We start from the raw sequence: 20,449 nt of genomic DNA, 5'->3' as shown, positions 1-20,449 counted from the left end.
AACAGGTGACTAGATTAGGAATTTACGTCTTTCTTTGATTGTGTATTTGCGACTTGCATAAGCAATTTTGAAGAAAATAAAATAAAATAAAAATAAAATAAAACAAAAAAGAAAAAAGAAATTTTGCAGATAAATGTCACATGGTTTACATGTTTTGTTTGAGAAGAGAGTTTCATGCTGATTATTTGCATTTTTGTTATATATTTTTGGTTAGAATATAATAGTATTGATTTGAGATTAGGTTAGTAGTAGTTAAATTAGGTTGTAAACCGTTTCAAATGAAGATATAAAGGATTTGAGTAGAAATTATAGAAAAATAAAGTAAAACACACATTTTTTAACTAAAAAATTAATTTTAAATAAATTTTAAGCAAATATTAAAATTAATACAAAATTTAAGGGTTTTTACTGTTATTACTTGCTGTGAAAAGAGTTTTATACAAATTATTAACATTTTAATTTAAATTTTTGTGTTTGTAATGTAATAGTACAAAATTGAGGTTAGGTTAGCAATAATTAGGTTATGTTATGTACAATTACACATTATTACGAATTATGGTTAAACTACACAATTTTTTTCTTTAAAAATACCTTTAAAATTAATTTTAACCGAATTTCTGTACAAATTTTGCAATTTTCCAACAATTGCAACAATTTTAACTTAAAATACAAATAATATACCCTGCAGTAATTGAATTACACCAATTTTGGTAAGTGCACTCATGAATATAATATAAATGTTAATGTACAACCATCATTTGATTCACATTTTAATAATTCAACAGAATAAACATTTATACCAAATGTTCTCTCTGATTTATCCACATGCGCTGTTTTAATCCTCGTATTTTAAACACGTTGCAACATCTCAACATCTCAATAAATCCAAGTTTTCTAATATGCATCCGCCGATAAACCATATTGAACGGTTTACGAGGCCATAACTACAGCCTAAAGCGCATCGCATTTTCGACGCGCACAGAAATTCTCTCTCCCGAGAGAGAAGAGAAATAACCTGATTAGCGGCGATCGTTAATTCCGAAATAAATTAATATTATGATAATACGATGTGCAACAATAACATCCAACATATTCGGGACACGTGTCGACTTGCACAAGTTACATATTATGTAATTAAACTAAATTAATTTAAATCGTAAAATAACTTAAATTTAAATTAATTGCACACAAGTTTATAGATTAATATTTGATTTTGCATGGAATTAATTGATATTAATATTATTATTAAATTTGCGTAGATTTCATTAATAAAAGATCAATATTATAAGTTATTATCTTCAAAATTCGAATCAGGTTTCGCGAAATCAAATTAAATTCAATTTTATGTAAATTCAAACAAAAAAAATTTAAATATTTTTAAAGTTTGCCGATTGTGTTGTTGGGCAACTACAAATTCGTTTTATTAAAAATAATTTATTGTCATCCGTGTTTGGTCCATCTGGCCGGAGTTTCCGGAGCGCTTTCGGTGCTTTCATCAGCCGATTATGGAACCAGATCGAGAGCGAGCAACACGACGTCGAAACGAAACTCGACACATAAAGAAAAATTTATGCAAACTTGCACAATGTTCACTCTTACTTTTCTCTTGTGCCGGCGTTGAATTTTTGGGTGATTTTGAACCGGAGCGCTTGACCAGACGAAGCGCGCGTGAAGAAATGAAGCAGGACGGGAGATCGCCCAACGAAAACCAGCGGAATGGGTGAGAGTCGCACGTCTGCGGGCGAGTATAAAAACCCAAGACGGATTTTCGATGGACATCACTTTCTTTTGGCTTCCATCGAAGACCTGCTCTTTGAGTACATAACTTTACCTAAAGTTCCACAAACAAAATGGCTTCCAAGTTTTTAGTAAGTAAAAATAAATAAAAACACAAATTTTTCAAATTTTTTAATAAATTTTTTTATTATTATTTAGATTGCATTTGCTGCCCTGGTCACCATCTCCACAGCCAAACCAATCTTCTTTGGTAAACATCATGGTCCAGTCCATGAACACCACATCATCCATGTCCCTCTCCATGTCCCTGAACATCACGTCACCCATCATCACGTAGAAAAAGTCCATGTTCCTGTTTATGTACATGATCACCACGATCATCACATTGACCATCATCATGTTGATCATCATGTGGATCATCACTTCGACCACCATCAGTTGGCACACTATGACCATCACGACCATGATTTCCATGGGCATCACTTCGACCATCACGATCACTTGGACCATCACGGAAGCTTCTGGTAAACTCTGGAAGTTAGGTTATGTAAGAATAGATCATATCAAAGAGTATTAACAGTCTGGAAGCATTATTAAGAAAGGTAGGCAACCAACATTACATTTTAATGTGTAATATTATATTATATTTAATTTTACAGATTATATTTGATTGCAAACCTGGGAAGTGCAATTATCTACGAATTTTGTGTAGTCCCAGAATGGCCAAATATTTTGTTGTTAATTAATTCGCTTGTGTTGAACATGTTTTGTTTTGTTTGTAAATAAATCCAACAAAAATTAAAATTTTTCGATTTTTATTCTCCCAGTTATTTAAAGTAATATATCTTGTAAATTTACCGAGAAAAGAGTTGTGATACAATTGCGTTTGTAAATGAACAACATTAATTTCGGGGTTTATCTCAAGGGAGACATTAACGGCTCGAGCGATTGCGGTAATTACATCTCGGGTGAACATGCACGATAACGTCATAATTGCCTTTAGATTTTGATATTTTTTATGACACAAAGCAACAAATATTGTTATAATTTACAATTTGATATTGTAAACAAGTTGAAAATTGAAATAAACCAGTTTTATTTATTATTATTTGAGTACTATTTGATGTAAAATTTCTAGTTAAAATATTTACGCAATATACTCCGATTTAAATTATGTTTTAGCGATTTCAGGAATTTTATATGCTAATTAAACTTTCGTGGAATTAAAACTAAAAACTCTAATAATATTTTCATACCAACTGAATAATTAAATAAATAAACATAAAACTAAACTGCCATTGTCTGCAGTATTTATTTTCTCGTATTTTAACAATAAAATTATTTATTTATTCAATTCCCAAGAGAATATTCACTTCTTTCGCACTCAAATGTTTTTATTTTTATTTTTATTAGCGTTTTATTCGCCTAGATTTGGTGCTGGATATTAGTGGTACATCAACATGGCGCTGTCTGCGCTACTCAAGTCAGTAACACGTGTAATGTCGCGCCGCGATTCCTGAATGGTTATAGAGGCAATTATAGGTTGACGGCGTCGATGTCAGAGCAATCACGGTGGCAGTCAGCATCATCTCTTTCGAACGAAATTAAAATCAGCAAGATGCGAACGGCGAAAAAGCGCAAAACGCAAAAAATCGTTCGTCGTTTACAACACTCCGAAGCTCTTCTTCTGCACTCGTATATAACGGCTGGTGTTGGTTTTATATTCTTTTAAACGTGAGTGGGCTCGTATTTTGTTCGCGATGTTGTCATGACGACAGTCCTCTCTATTTTTTATTCTTATTTTTTTGCGTCGCGGCTGGGAAATGAGTGTCAACGTCCATGAAATCAACATACGAGTAAAGTGCTTGCTGTATATATAGGCAACCCAAAATGCATTTTTCAACCTTTTACTTTTACATTTGTTAAAATAACATCAGAGGTTATCTAAGCTTATTAAGATTAATTGTAATTAGGATAAACTTAAATTACATATACATGCGTTCTCTGTGAGGCAAACTGACAGAAAATTAACTCTCGGAGCTTTTAATTAAAATCTACTTAGGTTTTCTGCATCTTGAGAGTTAGTACTTGCAACGTTCGTAATTACATCGAGTTATTCACCGTATTAATTTATAATGAAAAGCATTTTCGACGTAAATTCAGTGTTTTTAGCTGAAAATACGCACATTTGTTTGCAAATCAGTTGCATTTTATTGCATTTTTGGCAAAAAATAAATATATCTCAGGCTTAATATTCCCACGCGCAATTTGCGAGGTATTTATTTTTCCGTTGGAGCAAATCGGATGAAAACGAGCGATTTGAGTGAGTACTCAGTCAGCGAATTTAGCAATTTATCATGTTTTGCTTTAGGTTTTTTTCTACTGTTATGTGCTATAAGCTACTTTTAGACTTTTTCAATGTTTTGAATTTATTCATAACTGGAATGTGTTGCGATTCCAATTAAAAAGTACTTTCAACTTGATTTATATTCCTAATTGCTGTATATAGACTTTTTGTTCGATTTTTCCAGTGTATGAAGTTGCCTACGCCAACGTATAAAACATACAAAAGTTTACAAGTCAACAAAAACAGAATAATATATTAAAGAGCAATCGATTCTTGTCAAACACATTTGTTACTTATTTACTCTGCAATACTTCATAATACACTTATTGTTGAAAGAATAAAAAAATATAAAACAATATTAATAACAGATTGATCAATCATAAAACAAAAAGTTTATAAGTAAGGTTATGTTGGATTATAATTGATAAATGAACATATTTTAGTAAGGAAAATGTTAAAAAAAGGTAAAAATGGTTTGTAATCTCCATGAAGTGAATTTATGTACTGTTATCAACGTAAACATACTCGAACATTCAGTTTACTCTTTCAGCCGTAAATTTAATCAACCAATTTGTGGCTTCTTGCCGTGTTCTCGTTGATGTTTGCGGTTCAGCAGTCAGTAGCAGGACAAAGACTTTGATTTATATTCCACCGCACAAATACAGTCTGTTTATTTTACATTAAAACTAATAATAGGTAGATGTTTAATGTAGAAATGATTAAATATTAGTTTAAATTAATTTCTATTATTATAGTAGTTCATATAGGTAGATATCCATAACAGAAAATTGCTATTTATAACTCAAAAATAGAAAAATTAATTTTCAGCATTAAAATTTTAATTTTTTAATTTCTTTATGTTGTATATGATAAAATAATTAATAAAACATCCAAAAATTTTAAAGAAAAAAAATTAAAAACAAAATTTTTGAGCAATTGCTTTATTTATTAAATAAAATTTATGAATAAAACTTTATGATATTAAAACACACTGTATATAGTAACAGGTGGTGAGATGATAATCCCCGGAGTACTTGAGGTTAATCCCCGATCACATCGGATGCTGAGTCTAGACGTCCGTGTCAGAAATGTTTTTTATGATCCTTCCTTCCCAGCGAACTCCTTTTTATTACATTAATTTATGTTTACCTCTTCATATTCTTTTGTATTACTGCATTTTACTTAAACTCAAGCAAGTAATAGTTTTCCCGGAAAAAACCAAACTAAACATTGAAATTTACTACCTATTGAGTATTGAGTTTAATCTGAATGAATGGAAGTGGTTTTCCTGAAGTTTCTCTCTCGAGTTGTGGTTACTAATTGTGGGCAACCGCAAGGTATCCACGTAGATGGCTAATTACATTACAAATTCGCTCATTCCCAACATAATTGCTTCTTGTGGCCCGCCAGCATCCAATCCAGATGAAGCAATCTCAGTAAATTCACTTCAACTAATTAGTGTTTACTATTAAATATCTTATTTTTAGGTTAGGTTCAGTAATGTTAAGTTATATTGTAGTTAACCTTTAAATTTTATGTTTGGTTACGTGAGTTGTAAGTGAATCTAAGTGACAAAACTTAACCTATACAATTTCACGACCCGCCATTTACACTTAGAACTAGGCTTAGCACAAACTTCGTCACACGATATCTATTAAAAGCAACGGTTATTGGGGTAACTTAAGGACTTCACTACGGCGCACTCAAGTTTCTATCGGTATTGATTTTATGCAAAACACGTTAAATAAACTCTACAACTAAACAATATGTAATAGAAAACCAGAAATACCACATATAAATGACGAAATTTCAAAAGCATTCAGAAGTCAAATTGGGTTGCCTATACATGTATTATTCATGTCAAACGATCCCAGTGCTATTGCACTTTATTGCACAATCAACGAGCAAACGAGTCCTCGTTGAAAAGCTCCATTTTCAATTTTCCATTTTCTCTTCCCTCGACACACTCAACCCAAAGTACACTTGTTCAATCGTGCAGACACGCTTCACTTATTTTACACAATAAGCTTCCGTAAAACTTCAACATAACCTTTATATCTCAAAAATTGTATCGTGTATGTTTGGTTGCCTATAATAAACTCTCTACTAACCAAACTTGTAAAATATATTTATTGCAATTAAATGAATATAAAACTTTATGTCGCAGTAAAAATCAAACGCCAATTTGTTAATTGCATTAATCGTTCCGTCGTATTCATTATCAAGATTAATAACCGTCTGTCACGTTTGTATTTTTACTGTTCACACACAGAAAAAAAGAGTGCTACCCGGTGACGATGGCCCTTGTGGAGTGTATCGAGACTGAATTTATTGCGCTATTCGACGTAATTTATTATTTCGCACCCGAAAGCTTAACACTCGGGGTCTCGACGTCGATATAAAATTAGAAAAACACGTCGTTTTTCAATGGTCGCTCAAATTGTACGCGTAAGAGATGGCGGTATAACGACCTTAACTTTCGTTTTCATTAGTGATGAAAAACCATCCATTAACAAATTATTTTCGACCTTTCATTGTGAATTTGTCAACATTCTATATAATTAACTCTAAGTGGACCATTTTTTACCATGTTTTTTGCTTAAATACATAAAAAATTAGTTTTTTTGACATTGTGATGGTGAAAATTCGCAAAATGTCAATTAAAAGTTATAAATATTTATAAAGTTTAATAAGTATTTAATTTCGCGCGTAATTTTCCGTCTTGACACTTGAAACTCGTCAATGCCTGCCACTTTCGCTTTTCCGTAAACTTAATCAAAGGCGTTGATTAACATTTTCTTCATTATGCGTCCGAACGTGCTCGGAAAAATGTCGAAAATTTATTCACCGACATTTTCGCACCGTGTGCGGCATGTGGCCTAGAGTAACGTATAAATTAAAAGCTACACAACGAAACGTGCGCTTTACGCTCGATAACGATATTAAGCTTATAGAAATTTATGTTTTTGCGATAAAAAAAAAGTATAACAAATATTTTAGCACCACCGCAAGCCACGCAACGGCTTATAAATGCCTGATATGTTTATTTATACTCGTACTTTACGAGTGGATGGAATTATGTACAAACATGATTTTACTGGTAAATTACGTACATTCTGATAGCAAAGAAAAATATATACTTAGATTAAGATTAATCCATGATTCTTATGAATTAAATTAATTATTAAAGTAGAAAAGTGAAGGTCGAAGAAAATCTTGATTTATCCGATGGAAACAGTACAAGAATTCATGCATAGCTGGCGCTGGCGATGCGAAATCAGCAAAAAATTATCAGAAAATATTTATTTTTGCATTTGAAAAATGTAATTCATATATCATCATCAATTTACAGCTTGCTTTTAATTTATCACGCATAAAAATAACAATAAACATGTTACAATACAATACAATACGCATTTTATATATTTTTAAATAAATTTTACATTTTTAGCATTTATAATCCTTAAAATTATAATCCGGGCTCAAAGGATGTAATTTTAAGGATTACTGTAATGTTCTTTATATATTTCAATGTTTTATATAGTTTTTTTTGTCATAGAAAGGTCGTTTAATCTGTTTACAACAATGCGGAGACAAAAAACATTAAAAACACATTAAACGACCTTCAGTGATTTCGATAAATATTTGATACAATATACGTATTTGTTTAATATTGAATATTTTATCAACAAGTCTTATAAATGGTTTATGTACATAAATATTTAAGTTTTAAGTAGAAATTAAACAGTAAAAAGTAAAAAATCACATTTTTTCGTTTCAATTTTCATTTTAGTGTTATTAGCACACATTATTACCATTTTATTATAAAATAATTATATATTATTAATATTATTAGTATTAAACACTATTATCTTACATGTTTCTTATTTTTTTAATTGTTTGACTTTTTGTTTTCACTTTTAAACTAATAAAAGTTGAAAATAACTCCCAACACAAGATTAGTGTTGAATACTAAATGAGTATTTCATATTTTCGCTCGTTTGGTTCTTGAGGAAGAGTTTTAATAGATAAAGTTTGCTCACGAGCATAATTTTAATTGCTTCAGTGTGTAGTATGGTGATGTTGATAAATCTCAATCGTAATTTACGTTAACTCAACCTACAACAGTAAATAAACACTGTGAAAACCATTTTTTACGTTTTTCGTGTTTTTTTTGTTCCCTAGCGAACAAAAAAAAAAGATAACGCCTTTGTGCGTAGAAAAATGTTCGCCGTGGGCAGCGTGCCAGCAGGACGCAAACTAAACACCATCTCAACACGAGTAGAAGAGTAGATATTACACGAGCGTCACTTGCGTTGTGCCGCCATTATTAAATTCCGTGGGAGGGTTGTTCGGCAGCCGCACGCAGGGCTCGCACACTTTCAGCTTGAAGATTTCGCCGAACGCCGACCGAAACTGGCGTGACATCGAGCAGTAGAGGACAAAGTTGATCGCTGAATTCGTCAGTGCCAGAAAGTCCATTAAATCACCTGCAAACAGTTTATATTTAATATTTTTCAGCGTAAACATGTGCCATTTACAAAGTTGCGCGTTAATTAAAAAAGTTTGCGAGAAAAAACAAAGTTGTAATGCGTTTAAACTGCGTTTTTTCGCTGGAAGTTAATTGACAACTTTTTATTTCGAAAAAATTGCATTCAAACGCTCCAAACAATATAAACATACGTATTTAATACTGTCACAAGCATATAACATGTTTTTAATTAATTTTTAACGATATTCATGTGACATTTTGAGAATTTACAGTTTTATTTTATTTTTGTGTGTATAAAGTTGCCGACTTTTTAGTTCACAACAGATTACCTATATAGTTCAACAACATCCGTCAGATGTCGCTCATTGTACATGAACTTAAGGCGACGTTCAAGTTGCATGCGGTAGAAACTTCGCTGCACTGCAAAACTTTTAGCGTTACATTACAGGGCTTCATATTTAAAACAAAGTTCACCGAGACGAAGCAAGTACAAGTAAGTACGCTGATTATTCAATATTGGTTTGCCATTTTGAGATTACACATTATGATTACGCAGCAATCACACATTAAATGCGCAGTAATTGCAAATCTAGAATTATGAGGACAATGAATGATTTAATTGAACATACATATTGATTCGTTAGCGGTTAACGCATCAATAAATTACAATTAATCCATGTTAAACTCATGTGATTTGTTCCCAACTAGCAATTTCCAGCTGTAACAAGCCACTTTGTTGCGCCAAGTTGAAATCAAAATGTAGGCAACTCATTTTACAAATGGTCCCGTACATCGTCCATTTTAATCTTCTCCATGATAAATGCATTCAATTATTTACGTGTGTGTCTGACATGGGTCTACTATTAATAAACATTTTGAAATTTTAGAATATCTCGAGTACTTTAGATGATAAATAAAAAAGTCATTGTTAAAATTAGTAGACCATTAATAAAAATGATAATTTCATAACTGTCATGATTAATTATCCCCGCAGACGTGTTTCATTATTAAATCTTCATCAATCTTTTAATTAATCTAGTGTGTCAACTAAAGTAGTCCTCATTTCAAGTTTTATTCGAAACAAAAATCGATGAATAAAGCGGTAATTAAAGAATCAATCAACGAAGTTAAATTAATTCAATTCAGTTGTGTGAAAATGACTCGAGACAGTTTCCAGTGTGATAAAATTCGAAGCGGTGTGTTAATTAAATTCTTATCTGATGATAATGAATGAAATGTGTTAACAAGTAAAACACTCTAGTAAACTAGTTTGCAACTGCGCCACCATTTTGATTTAATTATTAGCCGTGTATTAAAAACTTCAACGTTTTAATTAACAGCGAATATTATTTTGAAAAATTCATTAAAAACTCACACCTGGTAAATAATTTAATTAAATTTGTCCTTTACGTGTGGAATTAAATTAAAATCATCGATTTTCTACACTTTTCAACATATTTTTCATCGTAGGCAACCAATAATACACTAAAATGTAAAATAAGTTGCCTAAGTCGTATTTATTTCTTATTTCGGTTTAAATTGAATTCGTATCGATTTCAAATAATTGAATTCACACGCATCATTAAAACTCGTCTTTTCCTGCTGAAGAAAACCGGAAAACTTATACGTTTACATCCGATGCTTTTGTACGCGCTGAGAAAGCACTTTAATCGACTTAGACGCGCAGCATTTAAATATTTTGCCAATTTAGCACCAGTTTAAATCATCCCAAGGCGCAGAGGATGACGAAGATGCTCCATTACCGAATCTTGCGCACGGCCAAACCCATTTCGAGTGCTTCGGGTTCAATAAAGTGAAATATTTACGCCGAAAGGGCGGAAAGTCGGCACCACCCCCATCGGGCCTGCATTAAACAAAAGCCCACACAAACCGCTTGTACACTTTCCTCGCAAAATCCAAAGAGAGACTCCGGAATACAACATCCGAACAACGAAACTAACCTCTTAGTAGTAAAAGTTTCAGCAAACACGCAAACCTCTCAGACTCTGGTAATAAGTGCCGGTTAAACGTCCAAAGGTACAGGCTACAGGCTAGAGGGTAAAGAGAGGAGAGAGGTTAACGTCGGACAGGACTCTTTTCAGTAAACGTTTCCGCTGCGCGCGTTTTTAATCTCAGAGAGAAAGAAAAATTCGTTTCCAGCATGGCGGACGGCGATTCGTCTTAGTCACGGATGGCGGGACTCAACCAGAGATTAATTTCCACTTTGGTTGCGCGTGAACGCTCAGCGCAGTAGTAATATTTCACCAGTTGGAAATTTCCACTTTTTCATATATTGAAATGGCGTTGAAACAACTGCGACATTCTTGTGGCGAGTGGCGAGCGTTCGGCGGGGCTAATGAAGCGTATTCATCTGAGTAAGCGTTTGTTATGCTTCGTTAGCGGGAAATTCATGTTTTGGTCGCGAGTTGTTTACTACCAGAGCCAACTATTGTTCTAGATATCTAGATAATACTTGTGGGATTAACCTCAATACATAACATGCAGAATCATTAATACAGGTTATTATCTTACATAACCTCAAAGCTATTTCTGTCAAAACTCAAATCTAACCTCAAATATTGTCTATTTTGGACATTTAATTAAATTTAATGTTTTAAGATGTTTAAAGTTTTAAATAATAAGCTAACATAACCTAAAATAACCTAACCTAACCTAAAATAACCAAATTTAACTTTAACAACATCAAACTTTTAATGAATTTCTCTAATTTTCATCTTGAAAACTTTTAATTTGACTTTTCTTAACTGCGCCACCTAATTACCAAAAGCCACACTAAATTTTTACCCCAATTAAACTCCAAAACTCCAAAAATTCGGTTAATATCTCACATAAAAATAAATTCAACGAATATAATTACCTAGTGGATAGTAGCATTGTTTAGCAAACAAAGGATCATCATAGATAACAATCATTAATCCCAAGATGGCCTGCGGGAACTCCGTGATGAGAAACAGCAATAACACTATTAGCAACATCCGTGTTGTCCGGTCGGTCTGATGCTCCTTCTCAATGTGTCGTTTCTGCTGTAAATTTGTATTGGTCAAACTCCCTGCACAACCACCAGCGCCCCCACAGTCATTCTCAACCGACACCAATGGCACCCCACAATTAATAAACAACAATCTTCTTCGTTTTTTAGTCTCCATCAACACTCCGATGATTTTAATCGATAGTATTGTCAGTAATATACACGGCACTAGTTTAATTACAACTCCATACATGAAAAACGTAACACTTTGAAAATTTCCCTCGATTGAGATCGTATACACCTGCACTTGTTGGTAATCCGTTGTGTTTTCCAAGGATTTATCCGAGATGAATTGTCCATCGTCACGCACTGATTTATTATGAATCTTTATATTGTGTGTGATGAACACTGGTAAACAAATCAATGGACAGAGAAGATAGGTTAGGAAAATGGTGAGGAGTGTACGCGGGATACTGGTAACTGTACGTCGTAACGCGTCATTATGCGCTTTTGATATCGCTATGTACCGCCAGATGGCGAGTATCACCGTGAGGCAACACGAAATAAAATGACAGATTTGTGTGAACATCACGTGGAAGATCATGAACAACGCCCAGGAGTAACTGTAGTGACTCTGCATTTGTTTCGCATTAGGTGCGAGGTAATAATGACTGAGGAATGGGATATATTCCAACATAACCAACAAATCCGTAACGGCAAGTCCGGTGAGGATCAAATTCGTCGGCCATCGCATCTCTCGGGTCGTCAACACGCAAATGTTGAATACGTTTGTGACTGATCCGAAGATACACACCAGAACACTAAGGTATCCATGTAGACCTTTGTATGTGCTGGCGAAGTGGGTTAGATTACAGTAGGTGTACGTGACGTTGTCAGCCATGTTGAATCGTAGAAGCGGCAGAGGATTGAGGTTAGTTTTGCGTGTGGGTTTTCATCGTGATTCCATTGTTAGATTATCTGCAACACAGAAATTTAATATTATCGGTGTATAAATTCAATTTTGAGATTGCAAAGTGAATTTCAACTGCAAGTGACAGATTTTTCATGACGTGCACTTAAAAGCTATTTGGGGATTTTCTTCAAAGTTTAATCTAATTTTTTGTACATGAATAACGCTTCGGGGGAACATTAAGTAAGAGAATAATTAAATTAATAAAGAATTAAGATTAATTTATACAGGGTGTTCACAAAATATTTAATTTTTGGTAATTTTGATTATTTTCTGCAAACACTGTGTATATTTGTATCGACGCCAAAAACATTCATTTCCAGCATCATGATTCCAATCATGAATCGGCTATCGAATGCTGTCACAATCAGCCGGGATTATTTTCCTCTCCGGCAACCAGATACACACCAACGTATAGAATAAATATAATCTCCACGGAAGCTACAGTCAGAGAGGTGATTCTAGTGAATAACACTCAAGTTGTAAAATGGATATAACGCAATTATCGCTCTACGTCCGGTTTCTCGGATGTTAAGCCCTCAAAACAGATTAGCTACATCATTAACAACTTCAGCGCGTCAAATACAACTAGATCAAAGCTCAAAACATCAAAACTAACGAATTGTACACTCAACCAGTTATTAAACTATTTAATAATGGTGAGAAATTAATATTATGCATATAAATATTATGCAGCGCCATCTAGGTGTGCATTTTAGGATAAAAACTAGAATTAATGTCATTTTACTTTAAAATCCGGTTTTATGGTTTTAAATTTTTTATTTTATTGCAAAAAAGTAGTCTATGTTATTTTTCAAGGTCATATCTTTGTTTATTCCAAACTTTATTAAAAATTTCCAAGTGGTATAGCTGTGAAACAGTAACAAACATACACTTATTCTCTAAAACTCTTGTGTTTATAATATTAAATGCGTTTTTACTGAATTTAAACTTGAATGTTGCATAATGGGTTGAAAAATGTAAAAAGTTTTTGTCACTTAAATGAAACGAATTAACCAATCGTATAGAATTAGGCGACCCGCTTTGTGCGACTAAAATTCATCCATTTCTTTGATTAGCCCCGATTACGCCATTCAAACATCGACGCCGACCGTCTCAGAAAGCGGGGCGGGTTTTAATCATGCGACGTTAGCCCAAAGCCACTTAATCGCACTCCGCCGAGCGTGGCACGTCTGTAATTCTAATTAATTCGCACCGAAGTGACTTTTATTACCTCCGTCAAAGACCGAAAATCTAAACGTAGAACAGCGTAAAACATTCCGAAAGTCAAAAGATTAAGCATTAAACAAAACAAAAGAAAAAGAAACAAAAAAAAACAAAAAAATAGTATTTTCATTAAAGAGTTTATTTTGTGCTTGGCGTAGGATGTTATAAAGCGCAACTAGTTGAAGAGAGATTTATGTTCGAAGCAATAAAACTTAATTTTCAGATGAAAACAGATTGTAACATATTACATATACCGACAATTTATTAATATCCCATGTGGGTGCTATAAATATATAGATACTAAATTTAATTTTGTGCTATAACAGGAAAATCACAAGATAAGAATTATGTTTTGATCAGAAACATCGTAATAAAATGATATTAATTGAGGAATTTGCGGAATTCAAAAAATTCAAATCCAATTCCGCAAACGAAGTGAATTAATTACGCCCCAGGTGTTTGAATCGCAATGAAATATTGTTTGAATATCACGTCGTGCAACACAATTCAATTCCGCAACCAAATGTACACTTTCATTTAAATTGGTAATATCGGTTGCATATTTCCGCGTAAAAACACGGAATGATAAATTTTGTTTTCATCATGTCGCAATGAATGTTAAAAACGACGTTGACGTGAATTATCCGCGGTGTTTTTGCGCCCCACAGGTCAAACGCCATTGTTATATCCCGATTCTATTGTACTTCCACTTTAAAAATGATTACGTGCTTTCAGTGGCCTACCATGCGCCGAGCAGAGTAATTCTATGAATAGAGTAGAATAACACAATGTTGCTGTGTTGCTATGATGCGATGTTACTAACAAACTGATTTTTCGAACAGTTTCAAACTAATTCGCAAACATTCTATAATTACATCGATAAACCACACAGGAAACTTTGTTCACAACTAACATAACCAAACATATTAATTAATATATAATGAATTAACGTAGGCAACCAATATTACATATAATACATAATAAATCAATGTAGGCAACCAATATTATAGGAATATATTTGGTGAATTTCTATTTTTAGATTTATTCTGAGATTTGAAAAGCCATTTGAGTTTTTCTTGTTCAAATAACCATTCTTCCTGTCATTGCACCCCTGTTGTTGATAGCCAGACAAACGAAAATCAATGTCTTTCCCGATCGTTGTCGCAAATTGCATCGCAGTGTACGCTCGTTGAGTCTTTTTTCCATTTTCTCACACGCAAGCCATCAGCACCGTCATTTCACAGCTGGAATAGTGGAAAGCATCACAAATCTCAATCGCCACCAACGTGTCAAACTCACGCCAATTCAACACAAACATTTATTTTTCGAAAAAAAATAAAATAATCCCAATCAAATTATATTTCCATCGAAAATTTTCTGAAAACTCAGTAGACGTATTGTACGAATATAGTTCATACTCGTTTCGGTTGATTGCAAAGCATTTGTGTTCGGCGTAAATCACGTATGTACGAGGAGAGGAGAAGAAAAAAGACGTTGGAAATGCGTTCTACGAAGTAGCAAGTAGAAAGTCAATGACAGCAGTATGAGCGTCGCGACGTCGTTGTCGAAGTGGCGTCCGCGCACTCGTCTCGGCGGCACTAATGGAAACGCGTTGGTTGCTTTTTACTCTTTATACTTTCTTTATGGCTGATAACGTGAGAGCCGGCATAATTTCAGAAGCGCTTTTGAATACTCCGCCGAAAAACACTTTCTTTTTCCTCACACCTGATAGCAAATACCAATATTTCGGTGAATTTCACGCTTAAAATCCTTTTCCCAACCCTCTTGCAATACATTATCATCAAAAATTCATCCACAGTGAATTACGCTCGACTAGATTAGGACTTACTGCGTTCCCTAACCTATAAATACCTCTAACCTAATTTCAGATGAAAATTTAATAACATAACCACAAAGTACAATCATTGTCTTCATAAACTCATTATCAATTTCCTCACTAAGCACTTGCATGCCTGCTTTGCTGCTTGGCGTCGACTTTGAGTGAAAATTTCGCGATTTTTGGCTTTGGGCGTAAAACGAACATGACGGCATTGTGCGTCCGCTCAGTTTTGTATTTGTGTATTCAGGCGACGCCGCCTATCCGTTCATCCCTTCGTCGCATAATATTCTCGTACCAGAACAAATCCTGCACGAACCCAGCGGGCTTTTTGCCGCATGTTCCAACCTTCAAGGTCTATCAGGGCGCGTTGAGCATGAAACACGTTTGCCTACGCCTCACATATAATATATGCATATGTGCGCCATCATGTAGTCTTTTGCCCGCTAGTTACGTCGAGAGATTAACAAGACTAACAGGAGCATGAAACAAAAAGTGGATTTGAAGTAAAAGTGTTAAGAGTAGATAACATTCATTGAGTGGGAACAAAATTTACGTGGTAGTTGGTTAAAAAGGTTAAGTTTTGTTACATGTATGCAACCCAACACACATAGAGAAGCATTAAATGTATATAAACACAGTTGTAATTAGTGCAGGATAGTTAATATGTTGGGTTATGTTTTGTTGTGTAATGTTAGAATATAATATGCAACTCAACATACAAATAAGCTTATTGTGTATGATATTCATTGAAGATGATTTTAATTCGTATTATAGTTGGTTAGAAATGTTATATTTTGTTTATGTATGCAACCAAACACACATAAAAACACAAACAAGGATTAAAATCAACAAAAAAACACAATAAATGCAAATAATCAAAATTTTAGTTAGTAAGTTAGGTTATAGTTCATTGCATAATACCATGGTATAGTATGCAACCAAACATACATATACAATGCATATACATAAATTCATTGTACTAAATCAAAATTTACACAATAGGTAATTAAAAACTTTATGTTTTCTACATTTATGCACTACAATACGCACCCAAAACATTTATATAACCATAAAATATATATAATCAAAATTCTCGTCAGTCCAGGATAGTTAATATGTTAGGTTATGGTTTGTTGTGTAATGTTATAGTATAATATGCAACCCAACATACAAATAAGCTTATTGTGTATGATATTCATTGAAGATGATTATAATTTGTACTATAGTTGGTTAGAAATGTTATATTTTGTTTCTATATGCAACCCAACACACATAAAAACAAAAACAAAAGTTATAATCAATAAAAAACAACAATAAATGCAAATAATCAAAATTTTAGTTAGTGAATAATAGTTAAACTATTAGGTTATGGTTCATTGCATAATACCATGGTATAGTGTGCAACCAAACATACATATACAATGCATATACATAAATTCATTGTACTAAATCAAAATTTACACAATAGGTCATTAAAAACTTTATATTTCCTATATTTATGCACCACAATACACAAACAAAACATTTATATATCCATAAAATATATATAATCAAAATTCTCGTCAGTCCAGTATAGTTAATATGTTAGGTTATGGTTTGTTGTGTAATATTATAGTACATTATGCAACCCAGCATGCACCCACACACATAAGCTTAATCTGTACGTGTAAACAATGTGTAATTTTGCATTACACAAAACAAACATTACACCACGGGAGGCATGGCCGCTGTGTCTGGCAGGGACACAGCCATTAACCGATCGTCGTTGTTGTAATTTCAGCGTACACGTTCGTGATTCAATGCGCTCTGGCAGATTGAAAACGCATCCATAAAGCCGGCAAACAAGCAGCACACTCGCGAATTCATGAATAAAATTAATCACATTATATCAAGCACATCACGGGAAATGCACACCACATATCGATATTCGAGACAATTCCACGTATTCGAACCAATGAGATAATTAATTTTTATAGATATTAACACGAAAATAGAGAAATAGAGAAATGGAGTGAAAATTAGGTTAGGTTTTGGTGATAGTTGAATTTGTGCATTTCCATATTGAATTTCACGCATGATGTGATTGTGGATATTCCATTTGATTCGTTTTTAGTGGATGAAGATTCGCGTGACTTTGCTTAACATCGAAACACCTTCCCACTTCCGGTTTCCTGCCATCACGTTTTCTGCTCTAAAGCACATTCACTTCTACTTCTACTTCTATACGAGTTAAGCAAACATTTTATTCAGAATAATCACGCACGGAAAACGGCCTTGTAATAGTAATTGTAATTGTAGTGGAATGTGACCAATGTTAAAACATGTTGTAATTGTCTTGTCTTGTCTTTGAAGTGCCTCCGGCTGCGGCTAGACTTTCAATTTTGTCGGATAGCAGGCGCAGAAAAAGACAATCCAGATAGCAAATACAATTAAGTCGGGAAACAGAATTGGAACGCGCTGGCAATGCACATACTTGACTTTCATTAACGCAGAAAAACTGATTAAATAAACGCAAATAAAGTTCCATTTGAATCCCGGCGCATTCACCACTTGAATTATTTCTAATTTTTAGAAAAAGATTTCTGAGAAAAGTTAAGTAAATACTTGATTAACTCAAATGGAATTTGATGGCAATCAAAAAGCAATTCAGTTTTGGTGATCATTAAATTTTTAGGCAGGATTGAAACGCACGAATGCGGAAAGCAGCGTCGACAGGGGAAATGCATAAAACGCACAAACTCCACCAACACCAACGCAGTCAATATTTTTGCAGAGTACAAAAATATTACAACCATCAATCAAGCTACGTTTACTGACGGAAATTTAAAACTGTTCAAAACGCATAATTTCCGTTCCGAAAAACGAAAAACAAGAAAAATTCATTCACTGATAAAGCATAAATAAAATAAAATAACGTAAATTTTATTTAATTAAATGGTACTCTGTGATTGCTGTTAGTTAATTAATTATAATGAAAGTTTCCAGACAAGGCGTATCTTGTTGAAATTTTTTGTGGAATTTTCGCAAAAAATAATCGTTTGGCACGCGCAAAAAGCGTTTAACATTATAATTCTCGCTTTGTATACAATGTGATTACCAGGTGGAAACTTTTAGGATGATGTATAATTCAACCACTATACAATTTAAATCTTGCAAGAGACACAAACGAAAATTATGAATATTTTTTATAATTTCACCTTTAAAGCACTTTATCCACAGTTTTGAGACACAAAAAGTGGCACTTTAATCACGGGCGTGACTAAAGTACTTTAGTCACGGGGTATCCTTACATTTGCCAATAGTGTGAGAACAAAGTTTTATAATAAAAAGTTCAAATACAAAAATTAATCAAGAAAATAAATTAAAACTAGAAAAAACGTCGCTGAACGTGGTTAAAGTGTCGTTTAGCACACTAGATACTTAATATCCTATGTTTTTACTTGAACTTTACCAAACATAAAAAACTAACAGTTATTTATGCTTCAATCACATTTTCTTATAAATATTCTATTAATTTGTTTTCCCTAAAACTACACAAAAGAAACAAACACTCCATTATGATTATTATTATTATTATTATTAGCTAAGTCTCTTATTTACTAAATAGTTACCGCCTGACATTTCTGTCAGGTGAACAAAAATAACACAATAACTAACAGCTCACTTGTGAAACTCCTCCAAGTCCTTGAGGCTTAAAGCATTCTTAAAGCACTTCTGCTTCTCATGCTTCTAACAACACCAAAGCAAACATAAATACACGTTGAAGAAAAACACGTGAAATTGTTTTTTATTTATTACTCGCCGAAGGCAAATATTTACTCAACCGCGCATAAGGCTATCAAATATCGTTTTAGGAAATTAAATTTTTCTTTTTATTTCTATTTCGTTTATTATGAAAACTCACTCAATATAAATTATGTTTATTCTCGGCGAAATTAATTTATTCACATACACTTATCAATTTGTATCTTAATGTGTAGACAGAAATAATTATTTAATTTCAATTTTTAAGATAATTTTTTAAAGTATATTAAATATTACGTCTTCGAACAAGAGTTTTAGTCACGAGAATGTAGCGCACGTTTAATCAATCGAGTGTTTAACAACGTTTAGCCACGTGATACATGCACCATTATTTCTATTTTCACTATTTTCACAGGCAAATGCGCAAGCGCAAGCTCAACCCCGTGACTAAAGTCCGTGACTAAAGTACTTTACACACTGTTTTAGCCATCCGTGTTTAAAATACCATTTTTTGTGTCTCAAAACTTCAAAAATTTAAATTTTCACCACAATTCATTAAATTTATTTGTAACTAGCATTAACCCGCGTCTTCGCTCGCGAATATCTAAAATAATGAAGTTGCTTCCATACGCGTCTGTGGTCACAGAAGAAGTAACAATGAAGTAGAATGGCGGGAAGTTTAAAATGGCTGAAAGTATAGTCTATAGAAGTATAGTGAACAGTCTCCATAGTGTAGTCAATTGGATTTGATGTTGACGTAGCTGTCGGTAATACAGTGTGATAATACAGTGTGATGGTACTATAGTACTTAGGTTTGAGCTTCATTGCTGGAATGCTAGATGGCGTTAAAGTAGTCAAATAGCCAGATGCAGAGGTATTATTGGCTAAACAATTTCTTTATTTAATTTAAAAATTAATTTTTTTTATTAAATAAAAAGTAGCCTATATCCATTCGGGGACCACTAAGAATATGTGTACAAATTTACATGATGATCGGTTAAGTAGTTTTTGCGTGAATGCATGATAAACATCAGGACATTCGCATTTATAATATTAATCATGATTCCTTGAAAAAAAAAAGAAGAAAAAACTTCTCAGCCATA

At 33.2% G+C, this 20,449-nt stretch overlaps 2 protein-coding genes across 4 annotated transcripts in view; one reads left to right on the top strand and one right to left on the bottom strand.

Moving 5' to 3' along the window:
- Window positions 1-1,850: 1,850 nt before the first annotated feature.
- LOC135803687 (uncharacterized histidine-rich protein DDB_G0274557-like) lies at window positions 1,851-2,265 on the top strand. The gene is made up of 2 exons (XM_065317359.1): window positions 1,851-1,868; window positions 1,936-2,265. The coding sequence occupies exons 1-2, from the start codon at window positions 1,851-1,853 to the stop codon at window positions 2,263-2,265; spliced, it is 348 nt and encodes a 115-aa protein (XP_065173431.1).
- Window positions 2,266-7,372: 5,107 nt separating this feature from the next.
- Window positions 7,373-20,449, bottom strand: part of LOC135803553 (G-protein coupled receptor dmsr-1-like) — a 29,614-nt gene continuing 16,537 nt past the window's right edge. For all 3 annotated transcript variants that reach the window (XM_065317201.1, XM_065317199.1, XM_065317200.1), the window contains 2 exons: window positions 11,455-12,543; window positions 7,373-8,574 (listed from right to left, as the gene is read on the bottom strand). In XM_065317201.1, coding sequence (XP_065173273.1) covers window positions 8,381-8,574; window positions 11,455-12,466 — 1,206 coding nt within the window. In that variant the 5' untranslated portion in view covers window positions 12,467-12,543 and the 3' untranslated portion in view covers window positions 7,373-8,380. The remainder of the gene's footprint in view (window positions 8,575-11,454; window positions 12,544-20,449) is intronic.

This window comes from Atheta coriaria, unplaced genomic scaffold (assembly GCF_025399875.1).
Source record: "Atheta coriaria isolate IRGN ID8LTWV9N9 unplaced genomic scaffold, Caltech_Dcor_3.1 hic_scaffold_3_pilon, whole genome shotgun sequence".
Classification (NCBI taxonomy): Eukaryota; Metazoa; Arthropoda; class Insecta; order Coleoptera; family Staphylinidae; genus Dalotia; species Dalotia coriaria.
The sequence above is the reverse complement of the archived record's forward strand: the minus strand, read 5'-3'. Positions and strand labels throughout refer to the sequence as shown.